The sequence below is a fragment of the Babylonia areolata genome, chromosome 33 (assembly GCF_041734735.1).
Source record: "Babylonia areolata isolate BAREFJ2019XMU chromosome 33, ASM4173473v1, whole genome shotgun sequence".
Lineage (NCBI taxonomy): Eukaryota > Metazoa > Mollusca > Gastropoda > Neogastropoda > Buccinidae > Babylonia > Babylonia areolata.
The window spans coordinates 13,240,760-13,259,995 of record NC_134908.1 but is presented as its reverse complement, the minus strand read 5'-3'; the positions used below and the strand labels follow the sequence as shown (position 1 = coordinate 13,259,995).

Genomic DNA, 19,236 nt, shown 5'->3' with positions numbered 1-19,236 from the left:
AAAGATTTTTTGAATGCCCAAGATACACCAGAATAATATGATTTAAACAGCGTTCTCACTGCGAATACGGCAATCAATTTATCGCCCTTTAAAAAAGCATGTTTAAATGTTAAATTTTTTAACGTCAGTTAAGGAGCCACGATAGTGTATTGGGTAAGACAGTTTCTTCTAACCCGATTACGTGGAGTTCAAATCTGCCGTCAGGACTTTTTTTCTTTTTTTTTTAACCCGAAGCTTTATAATAACAAATACATAACACATTTTAACGAGTAGATTTTTTTTTTTTTTTTTTTTTTTTAAGTGTATCACAAGTGAGTCTTGAAGGCCTTGCCTCTCTTGTTTCTGATTTTTTTTCAGAGGTTGGTGATTTGTTTTTTTTTTTAAGTCAAATATTTTCAGGAGTGAAAGGGTTACACTTAAGTGCAGTTAAAATGAACAAAATCAGCTTATACTGGTTGGATTACTTTGTCTCAAAAGTAGTTTTATAAATGTCATCTTGATGTAAACAAACATTAGATTTATCTGTGTAACATTCAGACTTCTTCCAAGAATATTTTTCCCATCTGCAAGAATATTTTATTTATCATGCAAGAAGATTTTTCCTACAGAATTTGACCAGAGGCAACTTTCTTCCTGCCATTCCGCTCAGTGCATACTGCACACTGCCGCGTTTTATCCATCTCATCGAAAAGACCAGCACCCATACATGCACTAAAGACCTAGCAGAGAGGGTAGTACTGAAAATCCTGAGAATCAAAAGCCAGGACACATGCTACCAAGTCAGGAGCTCTACCACTTAGCCACAAGAGGTGGGGGGACGGGGGGGGAGGGGGGGGGGGGGGTTGCAGAGTAAAATTAACTGATATAAAAAAAACTAACCTCAACGTTGCTTTTGACAAGCAGGGAGTGAGTGAACTTGTCCAGTCTGGCAGTGCCACTCTGGATCTCCAGGTACATCTGTTCCTCATACATGGCATCACCACTGGAATACACAAACACACAGAGGCTCATACGCATATATACACGAGAATTCATATTCCTCACACTCTCTAATGTGTCCTGTGGGGTGTGTGTTGTGTGTGTGTGTGTGTTGTGTGTTGTGTGTGTGTGCGCATGCATGTGTCTGTGTGTGTGTGTGCGCGCACGTGTGTCTGTGTGTGTGTGTGTGTGTGTGTGTTTGTGTGTGTGTGTGTGTGTTCGTTCTTCAGTTTAACGTCTTTTCACTGTAAGTGATATTAGCTGAGGGCAGGAAAAAAATCAAGGGGGTGAAAGAAATTACTGAGTACGCATGCAAGTAAGTGTGTGTGCGCGAGTGTGCGTGTGTGTGTGTGAGTGTGTGTGTGTGTTACATATAGAAAATGATTGATTTAAGTTTTGTTAATTTTTTTTTTTTTTTTAAAGCATAACAATATGTTTCTAATGAAAAACTAACAACTATAACAGCGAACCAACTGGACTATTTCATAAAGAGTTGAAAAAGTCATACATTAGCAATGGACTGCTGAAGACTGTCAACACTGAAGATGATTTCAGTTCAGGGATGTGAGACTTTAACATATCGCAAATTGATATATGATCAGCTGTTATGTGAGCACCACAGATGTAAGAAACATTACTGACATACTTGGTCTTAAAACAATTCATTTTCCATCTGCAGATTAGAGAAATGATTTGCCTCTTATGAAAATCATTTTGGCAATGTTTTCCCATGAAACCATACATTTTCTGTATATTTTTATGTAACTCCGAGTTACCGGTGTGTTTTTCTTCAAGCTGAAATTGTGACCATTGGACTTTTTCTACCATGGTGTAACATTCCTCTGTGTGTGTGTCACTGTGTGTGTGTGTGTGTGTGTGTGTGTGTGTGTGTGTGTGTGTGTGTGTGTGTGTGTGTGTGTGTGCAGGTTTGCCTGTGAGTTCAAACTCCCCAAACCCACTGTTTGTCAACTATATGATCTTTCTTTTCAATAATACATATTCACAAACATGTTTTTCTTCTTCGGTTTTTTGTTGTTGTTTTTTTTCTCAAAGCAAATCACAGGAGTTTCAAAATTCAGCAAACCTCAGACATGATTTACCAAGACTGTACATCAGAGCTTTCTCTATTACCAGCAAGGACAGTCTGCAGGACAATTAACTCTTACAAACCCACAGCCCAAGATGGGACACATATAGTGACTAAATGGGGTGATTCAAAACTGCTAGTGTCACATGACATACAGTATTGCCAGAATAACCAACGTAACAGATGTCACCCCTCAGAAGTACCACAGAGATCCCACAAGTTCCATTTTGAATTTCTACAATGACCAGTCAAACTGCATATTGCATGAAAACTGGACACATGTTTGTGCTTTTTCATTCCTGCTCATTTCGACCCTTTTCAGGCATAAGACTTGGAAAATGTGATCGAGTCTGAAAGGTGGGGACCTGGGGGCTGCAGAAGGTCCCCAGAGGGGGTCCTTGGGCAACGCCCCTGGTGTGGGTTTGGGGACAAAGCCCCAAAAACTGAAGGTTTTTCTCATTTTCAAACCATAAAATCTGCACTTGACAGCCACCAATACCTCTGAGGTATTCCAACCTATAAAAGACAAAAATCAGTCCAATTCTTCCTTAACTTCATTCTTCAAACCTTTAAAAATCAGCATTGGGGACATGATTTTCAAAATCTTGTCTCATGTGTGTGTGGGGGGGGGGGGGGGGGGGGGGGTGTGTGTGTTTCAATGCAAATCTGTGTGTGTATGTGAGAAAGAGAGACAGAGAGACAGATACACAAAGAGATTGAGAGAGGGGAGGGAGATCATGGGAGGAAAGAATAAAGTTCGTATGTGTGCATGTATGTGCACTGCTTTAAATACAACTAGTGTGTTAAAATCTTTGTGAGAGAGAGAGAGAGAGAGAGAGAGAGTGAGGCTGGGGAACTGTCCAGGAGTTTCCTCTGAAAATCAACTGGCTGCCCTACGCCCTGGTGGGTGCAGGGATGCAAAGCCCCATGGCCAAAAACAAAATTAGTGATTTTTAAGAGGTTTTGGGGGCATCTCCTCTGTGCGCGCGCGCACGCGCGCGTGTGGTGTGTGTGTGTGTGTGTGTGTGGCTGTGTCTGTGTGTGTGTGTGTGTGTGTGTGTGGTGTTTTCAAGGAAAATGTACTTAGCACACAAGTTTGCACTGTACCAATATAACTGACCATCTCAGCCCGGTTGCACAACACGCTGTTAGCAGTTACATGTCCGGTAAACCCTAACCTACTGCTAAAACTGGTCTATTACGGCATGCTAGCTTAACAAGTGTTGCACAAGCTCAATTTTCACTACTTGTCAGTCAGTTTAGTGGTGAAACTTTAAAGGTTCGCGGAGCAGCTCTAAATCTCGTAGCGGACAGCAAAAGAAGACAATGGGGGGCGGTGTCAAATCACCACTTGAAATTTTCCAACAGCGACATCTTCAGAGAGAACGTTTCGATCTTTTAAAAAAAAATAATTATGACGATATTGAACTTTATCAACATTTCCCTATTTTGACGAGCAGAAAGTGTGAACTTTGTAAGAAACGATTTGGCGTTCCACTACTACAGAAAGGGCTCCATGTTGCTGGACGTGGGATGCAAGTATACCTACTTGCTCGCATTACATTTTTATGCGACAAAAAATTCCAAAACATCACTGATGGAGGACACAGTGGACATGCCAACTGATATCGAGAACAGCAGTTCACCATGTGACGGATGTGTTGTGCACGAGAGCAAGACAACACGTTTGTTTTCAGTCGAGAGTAAGCGACCTGACAGATGCGTGCATTTATGAATGTCAGTCACCCCCAGGTTTGCTGAATGTGTTGGGATGTGTTGATGGAGCACAAACATGGATTAAGGCACCATTTTCACAATGAACACTGGCTGTTCGAAGCGATATTGTCAACCGAATCTGACTTAGTGAAGGTGAGTTCCAACACACACACACACCACATAGTATCTGATATTCATATAAAATAATCTTAATATTGAAATGATACATTTAATCAAAGGTATTAATACTCATTCCTGCTATCTATAATTAATGACTAAACCATCAAATCATCACCAAACTTACTCATTAAAAAACAAAAACAAAGTGGAAGATAAAAATATACTCCATGTATTGAAACTAAACTTTAACACTTCTTTCCCTTTTAATTTGTGACAAAAACATGACCAAATTTACTAACAAACAACACAGACTTTATGAGAAGGTATATGTGATGTCTGTCATATGTGTATTTTTGATTGAACATTCTATGAATGATGATGTGCAATTTACTGTAAGATTTTATGAAACTACAGAGAATGGGGGGTAGTTTTATATGTTTTGCACTTTTTATGCTCGGGTGTCATATGTTTTGTATGTGAACTTGCAATTATTTACATACACACCACAACACCAAAGTTCTCTGTGAGAAATTAATGATAAAATTAGCTAAATTGAATTCATACATACATATTACAATCAAGTGTAATAACATTTTGTTTCCTTTTGTATCACCAAATTCACTAATAATCAACACAGGGTTGAAAAAAAGAAGAAATATTTGTGTTTATGTATTCTCAATATTAAAATAAAGCAGTCAGTCAAAAGCATTAACACTTTTTTCTTCTATTTCTAATATGTGCTAGACCGCCTTCAAATTTACTAATAAGCAGCACAAAGGGAAGGGTGAAGATTCAGTACTGAAAGAACAAAAACTGAAAGGTTATTAACTCAAACACCTTTTTCATTTAATCTTGAATTAACAAATAAACCATCACCAACTTTACTCACAAACAGAAGGTTGAAGAAAGAAAGAGAGAGACAGAGATTTCAGATGATTTATTCATCTAAGGCCATCTAAGGTGAAGAGGGTCAAGCATATGTACATACCCATGACCCAATGGGCTTGACAGGAGATCGCGCGCACCCGCGTTTACATGTTTGTATCTGTGCGTGCATGCACGTTTGTGTGTGTGGTGTGTGTGTGTGTGTGTGCATGCACGCACTCGCAAGTCTGTGCGTGTGCGTGATCGCCCGTATGTGTGTGCATATGCGCGCATGCGGGCGTGTGTGTGTAATTTGCTTTTCACATTGATATCAATGTGTGCCATGTAGGGATCGCCTTCTGTTATCGGCATTTTGACAACTTTAATCAACCTCAATTTTGGTGCTCTGACAAGTCACTGGATCGCCTCTCAAGTGGTCATCAAACGACGCTTTCGAAAAGCATTCTGTTTTCATTTTTGAAAAGGTCATGGGGCAAACCAAAAGCCTGCAGAAAACCCCAACAACTTTTTTCTGAAGCAATCAAAAATTTTGGGCAATTTTTGATTGACCTCACTTTTTTTTTGTCCCATGTTTAAAAGACCACAAAAAATTTCATGGTTTTTAAACAGAGCCCCATTTCACTCAGAAAGGGCGACCCCTTGCACCCGACTGAAGCTTTGGGGTTTAAAAGGGCCCATGCTCAGCTTCCCCAGGTCTGGCAACAAAAAAAAAAATTATTCAGAAAAACAAAAAAAAACCCACGAAACATAAACATCCAAAGTTTAAAAAAGGTTTTTTTTTTAGGGGAAATGTATTTTTTTGTTTTACAGTTTTTAGTCTTTTTTTGTGAAGGACAAAACTCTAAAACCTAGCAGAAAACTGCTCAAAAGGGGGGGCATTTTTGGGGGCCCAAAAGGGCCCTTTTGGGGAAAAATTTCCCAATGTTTGTCCAAAAACCCCTCTTGGCCAAAAAAAGTGGGGTTTAAATTTTGGGGCAAGACACTCTCCACTTTCAAATTAAAAAAATTTCTACCCAATGGTTTGGGACAGCAGCACCCCCCTCGGGTTTCTCCCCCCGAACAAAGGCCCTTTGTCCGGAAAACAACAACCCAATACAAAACCAAAAATTTTTTTGCAAATGGTTGATCTAAAGGAAAAAAGAGTTTTTTGCAAATTTTTATGTGTGCCCAAAAAGTAAAATTGCAACGGGTTTACCTGTGTCCATGCAAACCCTTTATAAAAGCTAAACAGCATCCAAAAAAAACTTTCCCGATATATAAATCATTTTTCCCAATATTGTTTACCTGTGATAAACTCAAAACATTATCTCTACATCCGCACCACTAAACATTCGGCACGTTTTAAACAAACACAGTAGAAAATGCTTACGAAAGACATCAAAGATTTAAAAAGAAAAAAAAAATAAAAAATTTACTTTTCCCTCTTTTCCTGATGAAAATATAATTTTTAAAAACAAAAAAGCTGTTTTTTTTCCCTACCTACCTGAACAAAACAAAGCCAATTTTTTTCCCATCTTTCAAATTTCCCTTCTGCACCCAAAACACACATGCACACAAAACACACAAAAAAAACCCCCACAAAAACCTTTCCAAGCACACACCACACACCACCACAACACACACACACACACCTTTCCAAGCACCCACACAAACCCCCTCCATCAAAGAAACACTAAACACACAAACATAACCATCGAAGCACGCTCACACCCCACACAACCCATGCACACAAATCAAACACACCCCGGAAACACTCCATAAAACCAAAGAAATTGGGTGCCCGAGGACCCTTTTTGTTCCGTGTGGGATAAAAAACCCAGGGGAAAAGTGCGGTGTTAGGATGCGGGAAAGAGGAGTTATCAAAAAAAAAGCCCCCCCTTGGACCACCAAATTCTAGAGTTTTTGTGGCTGTGCCCCTGGTGGTGGTTGTTTTTAAAAGAGTGTTTTGCTTCCCAAGTTTTTTTAAACTCACTCAGTACGGCCTTTTCCCTTCCCTTCTCCTCAAAAACAGACCCTTCCAGATTCCATTTGGTGCCCTAAAATGACCCACCCTTTTTTCCGTCCCAGAACGGGGTATTTTTTTGGGGTAAAATTTCACCCTTCATATAAGACCCCTTCCCGTTTTCCCAAAAATTTCTTGAAGGTAATTGGGGGGGAAACGCTTTTTAAACGTCGCCTTTTTTCCCGCCGTTCGAAAGGAGAAGTTAAAAAAACTTCTTTACTTGCCTACATGTTCAATGTGTGGGGGCCCACTTTTTTGTCACAGAATGCAGTCTAAAGGGGGCCCTTTTGGGAAGTAAATCCTCCAGGCTACAAAAACCTTATTGCTAAACCCCCTTCCTTGCACCTTTCCGGGGCCAAATTTCGTAAAACGGGGTAGCTCGCACCCCCCATTTTTGGCACAGCTTTTCCCGAGGGAGGGGGAAATTTTCCCCCTTGTTTTCGGAAAGGTGGGCCCACCAGGGGTTGAAACCCACACCCGGTGCCCCGAAAAATAAATCCCCCACTATGGGAAAATAGCACCCCTGAGGATTCCCCTTCGGGTTTCCTGGGGTTTGGCCCCCGCGGGGTGGCAGTAAACAATATGTTTCAAAAACCCGGGCATAAAAGGGTACACACAAGCTGCCGGGCCCGCTCGGGGGCCGAAAATTAACCCATGGTTTGCAGAAGATCGACACCATCCGGGAAAACAACCCAGGAGAAGGAAACCGTACAACCCCCCCAAAATTTTCAAGGGGCCCCCTAGTAGACAAAAAAGTTGCGGCTGGGGAAACAAAAAGGGAACTTTTTTTTCCCCGGGGGAAAACTGAACACATACCATCAAACCCACAAACCCCAAAGGGAGCACCCTTATCCAGACCCCTTCTGCAAAAAAACCCCCCAGTTTTCCACAGGGAGAGGTGGGCCAACTAGTTTTGCAAACTGCCAAAGAATTTGGGGGTAAAGGGTGCTAGGACAGACTGGGCATCAGAAGGAAAAACATTAGTTACTGCGGCTCTTGGGCAGATGGGCCTTTGGGCCTTGGATGGTAATCCATCAAGGAGGTGGCCCCAAAAAATCAAACCATGAGCTGCGGGGGAGGGCAGAACATTTTGGGCAAAAGACAGGGGGCCAGACCCCCTTTCCCGCATGCCACAGGCATGGGAGAAAACTGGACATGTAACACATCCTACCCTCTATGGCCATGCAAAAGGGTACATTTGATGGAGGCTTTGGGTCCCGAGGTTTCCCCGGTTTGGCGCAAAAACCAGGCCCCCTGCCTCAAAGGGGCCCACCCCAATGCTACGGTGAAGCGACTACGACTCCATTCTCCGTTCCGAGGGTTCCCAAAAATTTCTTTCAGCTGACAGATTTAAAATGTTCCCGAAAAAAGGGACTTTCATGCTTGTCCGGAAAAACCAAACCCCTTCAATAAAGACAGAAGGTCAGCTAGCGAAACTGAGTTCCTGGAAATTCAAAAGTAAAATTTGGGGAAAGAGAAATCACCCTCATCAACATCTACACCGCCATCGGGGATCGCAACTAAAACCCTCCCCCTTTAGTAAAAACACCCAACCTATAATAGTCGGCGACTTCAACCCCCAAACTCACCTCGGGGCTCCCAAGGGAAAAATTTCTCAACAACCCCAAAAGGGAAGCATTGAGGACTGGATGCGGGCATGAGTTTGGGAAATTTTTAAGGGAGCCCTGAAATTTGGGGGGTTTGGGGGGCCTTCGCAGTCCCCCAGTGGGGGTCCAGGGGCAACGCCCCTGGTGGGGGCCCGGGGGGCAACCCCCCCTAAGCTGGGGGGTTTTTTCTCAATTTCAAACCAAAAAAACTGCCTTGTGGGCCCCCAAATGCTGCAAAAGGTAATCCAACCAAAAAAGAAAAAAAATCAGCCCAAATTTCCCTTCCTAAACAAAGGGTTTTTTTCCCTTTCCCAAACCCAGTAAAAGTCAGTCTTGGGGCGACAATTTATTCAAAATTTGTCTCATGGTTTTTTGGGGTTTTTTTTCCCACTGTGTGTGTGGGTGTGGTGTGTGTGGTTTGGGGGTTTTAAAAAAAAAATTTCTTGGGCACACTTTTTGGGCACTGAACCCTAAATCCCCAACCCTTTTGGTTTCTCTTCACTTATATGTTTCCACTGACATTTGCGTGTTGGTTAAAGAAAAATGGGGGAAGTGGAATGACGGGGGGTTTAGGGGGTTGGGTTATGTGACGGGGTTTTTTCACTTTCAACAGTCAAGGTTTCCTCAGAACTGGGGTCATTGCTTTGGCCCCAATGCCAAATTTGGGCCACAGCCATTGACAGGGGATTTATCCCCACCCACCCCCCCCCACCACTGGAGGGACTCAAGAGAAGAAGACAGCAAGCGAGAAAGAGTGCACACACGCATGTGTGTTTTTTGGGGGTTTCAATTCAACTGTTTTATAAAGGAGAGAGAAAAGGGGAGGCAGACAAAGAAAAAAGGGGGGGAGATGGGGGGGGAGGAAAGAATGCAAAGGGTTTTTTGTGCTCGTGAATCTTTGGGTGTCAAATTCAATTAAATCTCTCCTTTCGCGAAACACACACGTGTGTTTTTTTTAAAATTACAATCTGTGTGTATATGCAAGAAAGAAGAAAAGGGGAGAGACAAAAAGGGGGGAAAAGGAAAAAAAACCCAGAGAGAGAGGGGGGGGGAAGGTGGGGGGGAAAAAAAGTGCAAGTTTGTATTTATGCATAAAAGTGCTTTGTTTTTAAATACAATTGTTTGTGTGTGTGGGGTAAAATTTTTTTTTTAAATCTCCTTTTGGTTTTTGGGGGTTTTGTGTGGGTTTTGTGTGAGGGGCGAAAAAGGGGAGAGAGAGAGTGTGGTTTGTGTGAGGGGTGCGTGCGCATGCCCGTTTTTATTAAGCATGTGACTGTGGAGAAACTCATATTGTGCAAATTTTCCCAAGGGGTGAAGGGAGAGAGAGAAAAAAAAAACAAAACAAAAAAAAACAGGGGTACGTTTTTAGATGTGGGGTTGCATACATTGATTTTTTTTTTTTTTTATAAAAAAGGTTGAGAGAGTTAGAAGAGAGAGAGAGAGTGTGGGTGTGTGTTGTGTGGTGTTGTGTGTGGGGTTTTAGTGTGTGGGGGGTTTTATGTGTGTGGTGCCCCTTGCCTGCATGTTTAAAAACCCGGGCTGCCCTGTGTTGTATTAAAATTCAGCTTTTGGGTTTTGTGCGTGGTAATTTAAGGTAAATCTGCAATGGGTTTTCTAAAACCCTGAAAAACTGACTTTTTTGCCAAAAACTGTCTGTAAGGCAGTGCCAGCGGGGCAGAAAAAAACACTGACGCCAAATTGCTACAAAGTTTTTTTCCCAATCGCAAAAATGTTATTTTGTGCATAAAGTGGAAAAGGGTTTTTAGTGCAGCCTTTGCTGAAGAACAGAGGGCCCAAGCAATTTTCCCCCCACGGCCCTTGGGTTTTTTTGAAAAAGGGAGGGAAATTTTCGCACAAAACTGGTTTAACGTGTTTTTTGTTGTATTTTTGGTGTGCGCATAAGTTTGGGGGTGTGTGTGTTGTTGTGTGTGTGTGTGGTGTGTTTTGTGTGGGGTGCACAAGCGACGCTCGCGTCTGTCTGTGTTATCGACGGAAGTGTGTGCATTTTTGTTTTTCACAGTTATATAAAACCCGGCCATAAAAAAGGGCGCCTTTTGTTATCGGCATTTTTGACAACTTCAATCGAACTTTTTAGAAACTTTCGACTTTCGATTTTGGGTCCCTTTTACAAGACACGGATCGCCTCCAAGGGGTCAAAAAACCCGCCCTTTCCTTTTAAATTTTAGACAGATAAACCCGGTAAATGTTTATTGAACGGCCCATGGGCCTTTTCTTTTTTTTTTTACTCCCAGAAAACCGGGGCGCCCCTGTTTAAAAAGACATTTTAAATAAACCCCCCTTTGAGCATTTTGAGAACCTTTGTGGGGGGAAAACCTTCACCCCCATCCCCCGAAAGGGGTTTCACCTTGAAAAGGGAAACTGTGGCCCCTGCCTTTTTTGGCCTCAAAAAACTAAAAATGACCGCTCCACACCTCTTGAAGGTTTTTCAGCGATCCTGCCAGAAAACTAAAAGGGCCCTTTCCTGGATAGCAAAGGGGCCTGGGGGCCAACAACGCTTGTGTCATCACGCCCCCCCTAAACCAAGCCACATTCCCAAAAAATCCAGAGGCCCCTCCGACCCCCCGAAAGGGAGTCTGAGTCGCCGCCCCCTGCCGCTGCCCTTTTTCCAGATTTTAGGGGTGTGTTTTTTTTTGGAAGCATGTTGAAAAAAATGAAAAATTTCTCCCCCCCTTTACCCCCCCAAAACCAAAGGGGGGTCCAACTTGGGGGCCGGGGTCAAGGGAACACCAGCTTGCCCCCTTCCACGTTTCAGGAGGGAAATACAAACCCAAAAACTAGCCCAACGTTTTTCCCCTCCCCGATCAGGCCCAGCCCCCGGGGGACAGAGAACCGAGAAACTAGGGGTTTTTATCTTCGTTATGCCACTAAACTCCCCACCCCTTGACCCACCCCACAAAGGGGGAAGCCGCCGACACAACAGGGCCAATATTTTGCCGCCTGTCTAAAAAAAGGCCCCACCCCAAAGGGATTTTTTTGAAAAGCACGTGCTCTTTTTCAACCCCCAGGATCTAAATTCCCCCCATCACAGGTTGCCCCGCACGGCAAAAAACGCGGGCCGAAAAGGCCCCCGGAAAAAAAAGAATTTTGGAAAAGAAGGCTTGATGGGGGGGCTGAGGAAAACAAAAAAGAGGCGGAAAAAAGAAAAAATAGAGAACAGCAAAGGGAAACAGTGGGCCCACTTTATATTTTGGGGCCTAAACCACGACCCTTTGAAAAAGGGGAAGCCCTATAAAGGGCATCAGAAAAAAAACCCCCACTTATTCACCCAAACGCAAACAAATGGCTTTTGTGGGTTGTAAATTAAAAACCTGGGACCAGAGCCCCAAAAACCCCAAGAACACAAGGCCCCCGCCAAACATACCGCCGATCACTGGCCACAAAAGCCCCCCAAACCCACGAAAAGGTGGGTTACCCTCCCGGAACCCCACAACCCCTTGCCCCCACCCCCCCTCGTTTTTTTTCTAAACGGATTTAAAAAATTTTAAAAAAGGGCCCCCTGGGGGCCAGTTTTTGGTGGGAAACCCCAACTATACGGAAAAATCTAAAAGCCTGTGGTTTAAACTGAAAACAACCTAAACTAATCAACAAACCCAATGACAAACCACCCTTCTTGCCCAAAACCCCGGAAAACACAAAAGCACCACCAGACAAATCAGTTGCCACAGAGGACATCCAAAAAATCTTTTGAAAAACAATAGAAAACCAACGGGAAGGGAAAGGTGACCCCCTTCCCCTTTCGCCTACTCTGTATCAAAGCAAAAAAGTCTACAAAAAACCTTTCATTAAAGCCCAGCGGGAAATTTAAAAAAAAAAGCGACTGGTCCAATTTTTTCATTAAACTGACCTTTGTCCCAAAAACAATAAAAGACTCAAAAAAATGCCCTAAAACAAAAATCTGGGGCTTCACAAAATGCATTCTTGGGGCACAAACCCAAAGCTTTCCAAGAGGGAAAAAGATAAAACTACAAGCCAAAACGGGAAAAAAAAACAAACAGGCCCCCCACAAAAACCCAAAAAGCTAGAGCAAATTTGGCTTTTGATGAAGCAAAGACTGAAATACCCACAGGTCAAGGCAAGAGAAAAAAATCCCCCCTGAACTTGGAAAAGACAAAAAAGTTGCCCAGACTGACAAAAACCCTAAAAGGGTGAACACAAGAAATCTCGGGGCAACACTTTATGAAAGACAAAAACCCTAAACTACACGGAAACCAAAAATAAGCAGCCTCCTTGCTTACCAACACATTTAAAAAAGCCAGCTTGCTGGATGTCCCCCTACAAAAAAGAGAATCAGGCACAACACCAGGAAAGAACCCCTCAAAAAGAGGCCACCCCCCACAATGACTAATGCTTTCCCACCCACCAAATTAATGGGGCCACAGACCAATTTTTGAAAAACAAAAAGGCCCCGGGGCGAAGACGAATAACAAATGAAATAAATCAACCCAACCTGGGCAACCACGAAAAGCAAATAGAAACGGAAATTTTCCAACCCTTTTTCCGGAACCCGAGGAATTCCCCCCCAGTTGGGAAAGGGAACCCTTCCCAACTTTCCAACCCCCCAATAAGGGAAAAACAGGCACCTAAGACAAGTTTTCCGAACCCATCAATCTCCTCTTTTTTGGGGGAAAACAAGGGAAACCCCCAAGGAAAACAAAAGACTCAGTATCCCCTTGAAAAAAAGGCCTAAACAAACCCATCGAAAGTCCAGGCTTTTAAAAAAACAAAGCACAGTTTCGGGTCAATCTTTTAGTTTTCCGGACATTAAAAATGGATTCCAACGAAAGAAAGTTTTTTGGGGCCATCTTTTGTTGACCCCGGACTAAGGCTTTCCAAAAGGGTTTCCGGGAAAGTGGCCCTTTCTTCTAAATTTCCCCCAGAAACGGTTTTTGTGAGAGAAGGCAAAGGAAATCCAGACCTATCTTTTTCCAAAGATCAACTCTTGAGGGCCCAAACCCCCGCAAACCAGTCATGTTTCCCGAGGAGTCCCGCGGGGGCGCATGGTACAACTACACTTTCACCATCTTCTTTGAAAATTTTTTCTAAACCAGCAACCCAATTTGCAAAATCTCCAACCCCTCCATGCAAAAGGATTTACTTTTTGGACACAAGCAAAAACAATCTCCAAAAGCAACCTGCGGGAAATGAAATTACCCTGAACAGAAATTGCCAAAATTGCCCAAAAGAGGGGTTGGGTTTTTACAATCAACAGGACCAAAAACAGATGCCACCCCCTTCTCCCTTTTCCCCCAAAAAAGGGGCCCGGGGGTCCCCTTTCCCATTGAAGAGAGTCAAACCCTAAATAGACACACCCACCACCTTTTTTGTAAAATTTGGGACTGCAGGTTATCCTGGCCTTCTCACACCCCAGCACCCCCCGAGAAAAAGCCATACACAAGAGGGCCATGTTTAAGAAACGGCCACCCCAAAGGGGGACTAACATGAAGATCCATGAATTTTAAAAACACACAAATTTCTAGCACAAAACCCTTTTGGGGCCAAAAATCCCGAACACCATTCGGGTCCCTCACACGGGTGAACATGAAGCCCAAATCAACCAATCGAAGGACGCGGGCTAAAGTCTCTAGTAAAAGGAAAGGAAAACAAATGTTCCCACCAAGTGAAAAAAAAAGGGTTCCACCCAAAACCGTCTCCCTTTAAAAAAACTCCAGGCCCTGACCAAAAAAAAAGCTGAAGCGCAGAACAAAAACCCAAACCCCCCCTTTCCAAGGCCCTCCATCACCCCCCGGCCAGGCTTGCCTGACAGGAACCAACCTTTTTGAAACCCTTGCAATTTTTGAAAAACGGGTTCACCGATAAACCCCCCCAGGTTGCCCTTTTAAACTTCCCCCAAATTCTTAGAAAAGGGCTGTTTCCCGGATCCCTGAACGAAGCTGCGACCCTAAAGCACTAAAAGGGGAAACTATCACTTTTGGACCCGTGATACACAGGGGCCCGGGCCAAGAATGCTTTAGAATGGGGTAGGGGGCGTCTACCCCCCGTTTTCCCTGATGGCTTTTTGGGTAAAGGCATTCCTTTGCAAACCGGGCCCTCACCCCAACAAATTTCAGACCAAAGGGAAACTGCGTTTTTTTACTGCAGCCCAACTCCCCACCAGAGAAAACATTGCCAGCCCACACTTTTTCCCCAAAACCGACTGCTGTTTGTCCTACAAAGCGCCCCTTACCAAGAAAGGGAAAAAACCCTTTGCAAAACCCATTCCAAAAGGGAAACCCCAAAATTGGCCCAGAACCAAAACCCGGTCCTACAGGGGATCCCCTCTCACGCATTATTCAGGAAATAAGAAGGCAGACAAGCTCTCCCAAAGCGGGAACAGGTTTCCACCCAACTCCCCAAACCCCCCTTTAAAAGCTTTTGGGGGAACAAAAAACCATTCTCCCAGCCACTTCAGAAACAGTTTGGGAAAGGGCTACATCGGGGACCAAAGGAGGACAGAAACCATCAACGGGGGTTGAGCTCGGGCAAGTCCCCTCAGACTCCCCGCCACGGGGGCCAAACTGCCATTTTCCTCCCCAAAATTTTCTTTTTTAACGGGAAAATTTCCCACACAGACCAAGCCCCGTGTAAACCCCCCAAAAACTCCAGCCCTTTGCCCTCAAGACGGGCCCTCTACAACAAAGACCCTTTGAGGTCCCCAATCGGTCCATTTCCCACAGTGCTCCGGGGCAAGTTGTAGAGAACAGCGACGAGCTCCAGTGACTGTGGACTTCTTAAGCTACTCTAAAACGACAGTCGGAACATGGTCTGGAAACGCTGAAGAAGAAAAACCAAGCATACCACACACAAAAATCCATTCATCAAAAAAAGCCTCACACAAAACACAAAACACACCCACACACAACACACACCCCATCAAAGTCCCTTTCCCCAACACATAAACAAAAAATTTAAAACCACCATGCGAAATTCACATACATCCAAGCATGAAACAAACAAAAGTTTGCACACCCCCAAAAACACACACACACACACACACACACACACACTTTAACCACCCAAACGGGTGAACACCACCAAAACTAACCGCCCAGCAAACTGGGCCTTGCGGGGGGTGGTGACCCGAGACCGTGGGGGTCGTTGCTGTCGCGTTTTCAACCAGCTGTCTCCCCAAACATTTTAAACCCCGGGAACAGAAAGGATGTTCTCTCCCCTGAAACACACCCCCATTAAAAATTTGTTTTCACAAAAACAAAAATAAAACCCTAAAAACTATTTCCCTTGCAAGAAAAAATTTTTTTTTAAATCACTGCCTAACAAAATTAAAGGGTGGGGAAAAATCCTTTAAATTACTTCTTTTTCCCAGTAAATACACGACCGCAAGGGTCTCCTCCTAAAACGGGATAGCCAAAAACCCAAATAATGTTTTTCCCCCTGTCAACTAACAACTTTCCTTACCCCAAAATTTACGATACACAAATTCTTTTCTTTTTCAGGAAAACTTACTCCCAACTCGTTTTTCTTTTTCGTTTTTTTTTTTTAAAAGCTTTTTCATCGAAGATGAGTTTTAAAGACTATTCCCAACTAAAACCATAAAAAAAAAGAAACCCCTTTTGAAGTTTTTTTTGGAAACCCTTAAAATTTTTAAAGCAGGATTTTCTCACTTCTTCATACTCATACAAGCCCCTGTAATGACAAGAGAATAAAAATCGTTTTTAACCCAACCCCCCTGAAAAAAAAAATTACAGTTTAAATAGTGTTTTTGGTGAGTTTTTGGTTGTGTTTGTGTGCGGGCGGGGCGTGCGTGCGTGCGGCGTGCTTTGTGTGTGTGGCTGAGAGAGAGAAAAGGAGACGGACACAGACACAGACACATTGTTTTATTCCCAGGACAATGTTACCCTTTTTGGGGAAAGGGGGGCAATGAATAACAAAAAAAAGAAATGGTTTCCCAGAAAATTTGGGGCACATTGCAAAGAAAAAAAGAAAATCAACACAAACAACAAAAAAAATCATAAAATACAAAAAAATTTTTAAAGGGTTTAAAAAAGGGAAAAAAAAAAAAAAGGGTCAGCCAAAACCAAATTTTCCTACAGTAAATTAAAGAATCAAAAACCAGGGGAATTTGGGCATAGAGAGAGAAGAGAGAGAGAGAGAGAGAGAGAGAGATGTGTGTGTGTTATTGTGGTGTGTGTGAGTGTGAGTTTTGGGGAAAAAAGGGGGGCCGTTTTGTGAAAATATAAACTACAATGGTAGATTGTTTTTTGTGTGGTGTGTGTTTGAAGGGGTTTGTGTTTTTGTTGGGGAGAGACTGTGGGGTTTGTGTTTGTGTGTGGTGTGTGTGTGTGTGGGGGCCCTTGGTGTGTGTTGTGTTAAATTTTTTTTATTTGAAAGTGTATTTTCCCTTCCCTTTTTTTTTGTTGCTTTTTCCCTTTTTTTTGTAAATTAACTTTTTGGAGGAGAGAGAGAAGAGAAAAGAGGAGAGAGAGAGGAGTTTGTGTGTGTGTGTTTTGGTTTTGTTTTTTGAAAAAAGAGAGGCTCTTAGTGATAACACAAAAAATTTGGGTGTATGATTTTTTTGCCCTGAAATTTTTGGGGTGTGGGAAAAGAGACTCGTGTGTGTGTGTGTGTGTGTGTGTGGGGTGTGGTGTGTTGTCTGCCTGCTGTCTGTGTGTGGGTGAGTGTTTTTAGGGGAATGTTACTTTCTTCCCTTTTTTAATTTTTTTTAAATTTTGTCATTTTTTTTTTTTTGCTTTAACTTTTTTGAGCCCCTTTTTAAATAAAAAAAAAAAAACCAACTTTTGAGAAAATTTTTTTTGAAAAAATACGGGAAAATTTGTTAAAATTCAATAAAATTTATGGGTACAGACCTGGCATTAGGCATGGGCCCAGGCCCCGGTTGGCCAAAGCTTGTTGAGCAGCTGCAGACGAGAGCTCTGAAGTCCTCCCAAACCAAAGGGCCCTTTGCACTTGCACTCTCCCAAAAACCCCGTGGGCTGTGGGCGCTTTTTTTTTTTTCAGCCCTTTTAAGGGGGAAAAACGAATCACGGGGTTAAACCCTTTCCCCAAGGGTTCAAAACGCTGTTTGGCGATTTCCCTAGTTTAATGTTTTCGGGGCCCGGGATCCGAAACCTTGAAACGCCAACCCTCGGGCGCGATGGGCGACTTTGTACACTGGGTTTACCAATTTTCGTTTCTTTTTCTTTTTTTTCGTGAAACCACACAAGTTGAAGTTTTAAAAAAACTTTTCCAAACCCTCTTTTCCCCAGACCACCCAAAAGACTTTTGATAATTCCATGGGAAATTTGTAAAAGGGACCCTTTAAAACCCTTTTCCAGTTTTGCAACTATATTTGTGTGTGGTGTTGGTTTTTTCCAAAAATGGAAATGTGGGGGTTTTTTTTGTTTTTGTTTTGTTTGATTATGTGTTTCTTTTGCTAAATAAAAATTGATCCCAAATAAAATTATCAAAAATGAAAAAAGGGCATTTGTAAAAGGAACCCAAAGACACTTTCCAGTTTTGCAACATAGTGTGAATGGGGGGTTGGTTTTTTCCCCCAAGGGAAAATGCCATTAGCTGGTGATACTGTTTTGGGGTGGGGTTTGTGGTGTGTGTTTTGTGTGTGTTTTCTTCTCATCCTTGCACAGGGGTTGAGTCACTTTTTAAATTACAGTGTGTTATTCTTTTTTTTGGCAGCTGAAATTTCCCAACGGTGGGGGTTTCATTTTTCACTTGAAAGGGGTTACTATTTTTAAAACAAAACAATTACAAAATTTAAAAACTATTTTCAAAAGTAAAATATTTTTTTGTTTTTTTAAATCAACTAATTTAAAAAAACTGAAAGGGTATTCATACAAATAAACATCTTATCGTAATTTGAAATTCTTTGCCCTTTAAAAATGAGCAATGAATAAAGGGAATAAATTGAATGAGTAGAACCCAAATTTTTAAGGGCAGGTTAAAGTGGATTGGGTGACACAGTTTTTCCCTCTCTTATACAGCTGTTTAGACAAAAAGGGTACTGCGCCGGGTGGTTTGTACAGCGAGCTAGCTCGCACCTTTTGGCGACGAAAGGGTTTTAACCCCACTTTTTCCCCTTTCCCCCTCCCCCCACCTCCTTTTTTCAATCTTCATTTTCCTCCCCCCAAAATTTTCCTCCCTTTGCTGCTCCCAAAAGCCCCTGGGGGCCCATTTCCCCATTCACCTTTTCATGTCTACAGAACGGGTTCAAGTGAACTACACCCAAATATAGCTTAAAGGCGGGTTTTAACAGTCAAAATTTTTTTTCCCCCCCAAAAAACCAAAAACAGGCGTCTTTACTGCTGCAAACCCAGAAAACCTAAAATTTAAATTTGAAAAAAAAAAACCCACCTCCTACTAAAAATCTGTGGCCTTTGCACGGACCAACTCCCCAACCCAACCCAAAAGTGTGAAGCAACAAGCAAGGACACCAAAAAAGGCCCAACCCCAAATTTTAAAGAAAAGTAGCTGTTTATGTTTACCCTAGTTGAATCCCAACACGGATGTTTTTGATTTTTTGAAACAAAGGACGATGCAAAACATTCTGACAAAAATCATAAACTGCATCAGGAGAAATTTTTGCAGAAAGGACTGCTAAAAAGTCCGAGAAAGATCATTTTATTTCAGAACAATTCTAATCTCTTCCATTCCAAAAGGGCATCGGGATAGCCCTGAATCTGACATTTTTTCTTCAGCTTTCAAAGGAAAATTCTTTAGTTCACTTAAACTGACGTTAAACCAAAAATTCGACCCTTTCCCGAGCAAAACTTAGACCCTTATAAACGATATGCACAAGCCCCATTTTTTTAAAACGAAAAGACCGTTTTCCAATTTAGTCTTTTTAAAAG

At 42.6% G+C, this 19,236-nt stretch overlaps 1 protein-coding gene across 1 annotated transcript in view; it reads right to left on the bottom strand.

Annotated features, from left to right (window-relative positions):
* The window catches only part of LOC143276878 (E3 ubiquitin-protein ligase UBR5-like), a 222,428-nt gene that overhangs the window by 47,862 nt on the left and 155,330 nt on the right, over window positions 1-19,236 (bottom strand). Inside the window, exon 26 of the mRNA XM_076581534.1 lies at window positions 880-1,059. Within this exon, the coding sequence (XP_076437649.1) occupies window positions 880-1,059 (180 nt within the window). The remainder of the gene's footprint in view (window positions 1-879; window positions 1,060-19,236) is intronic.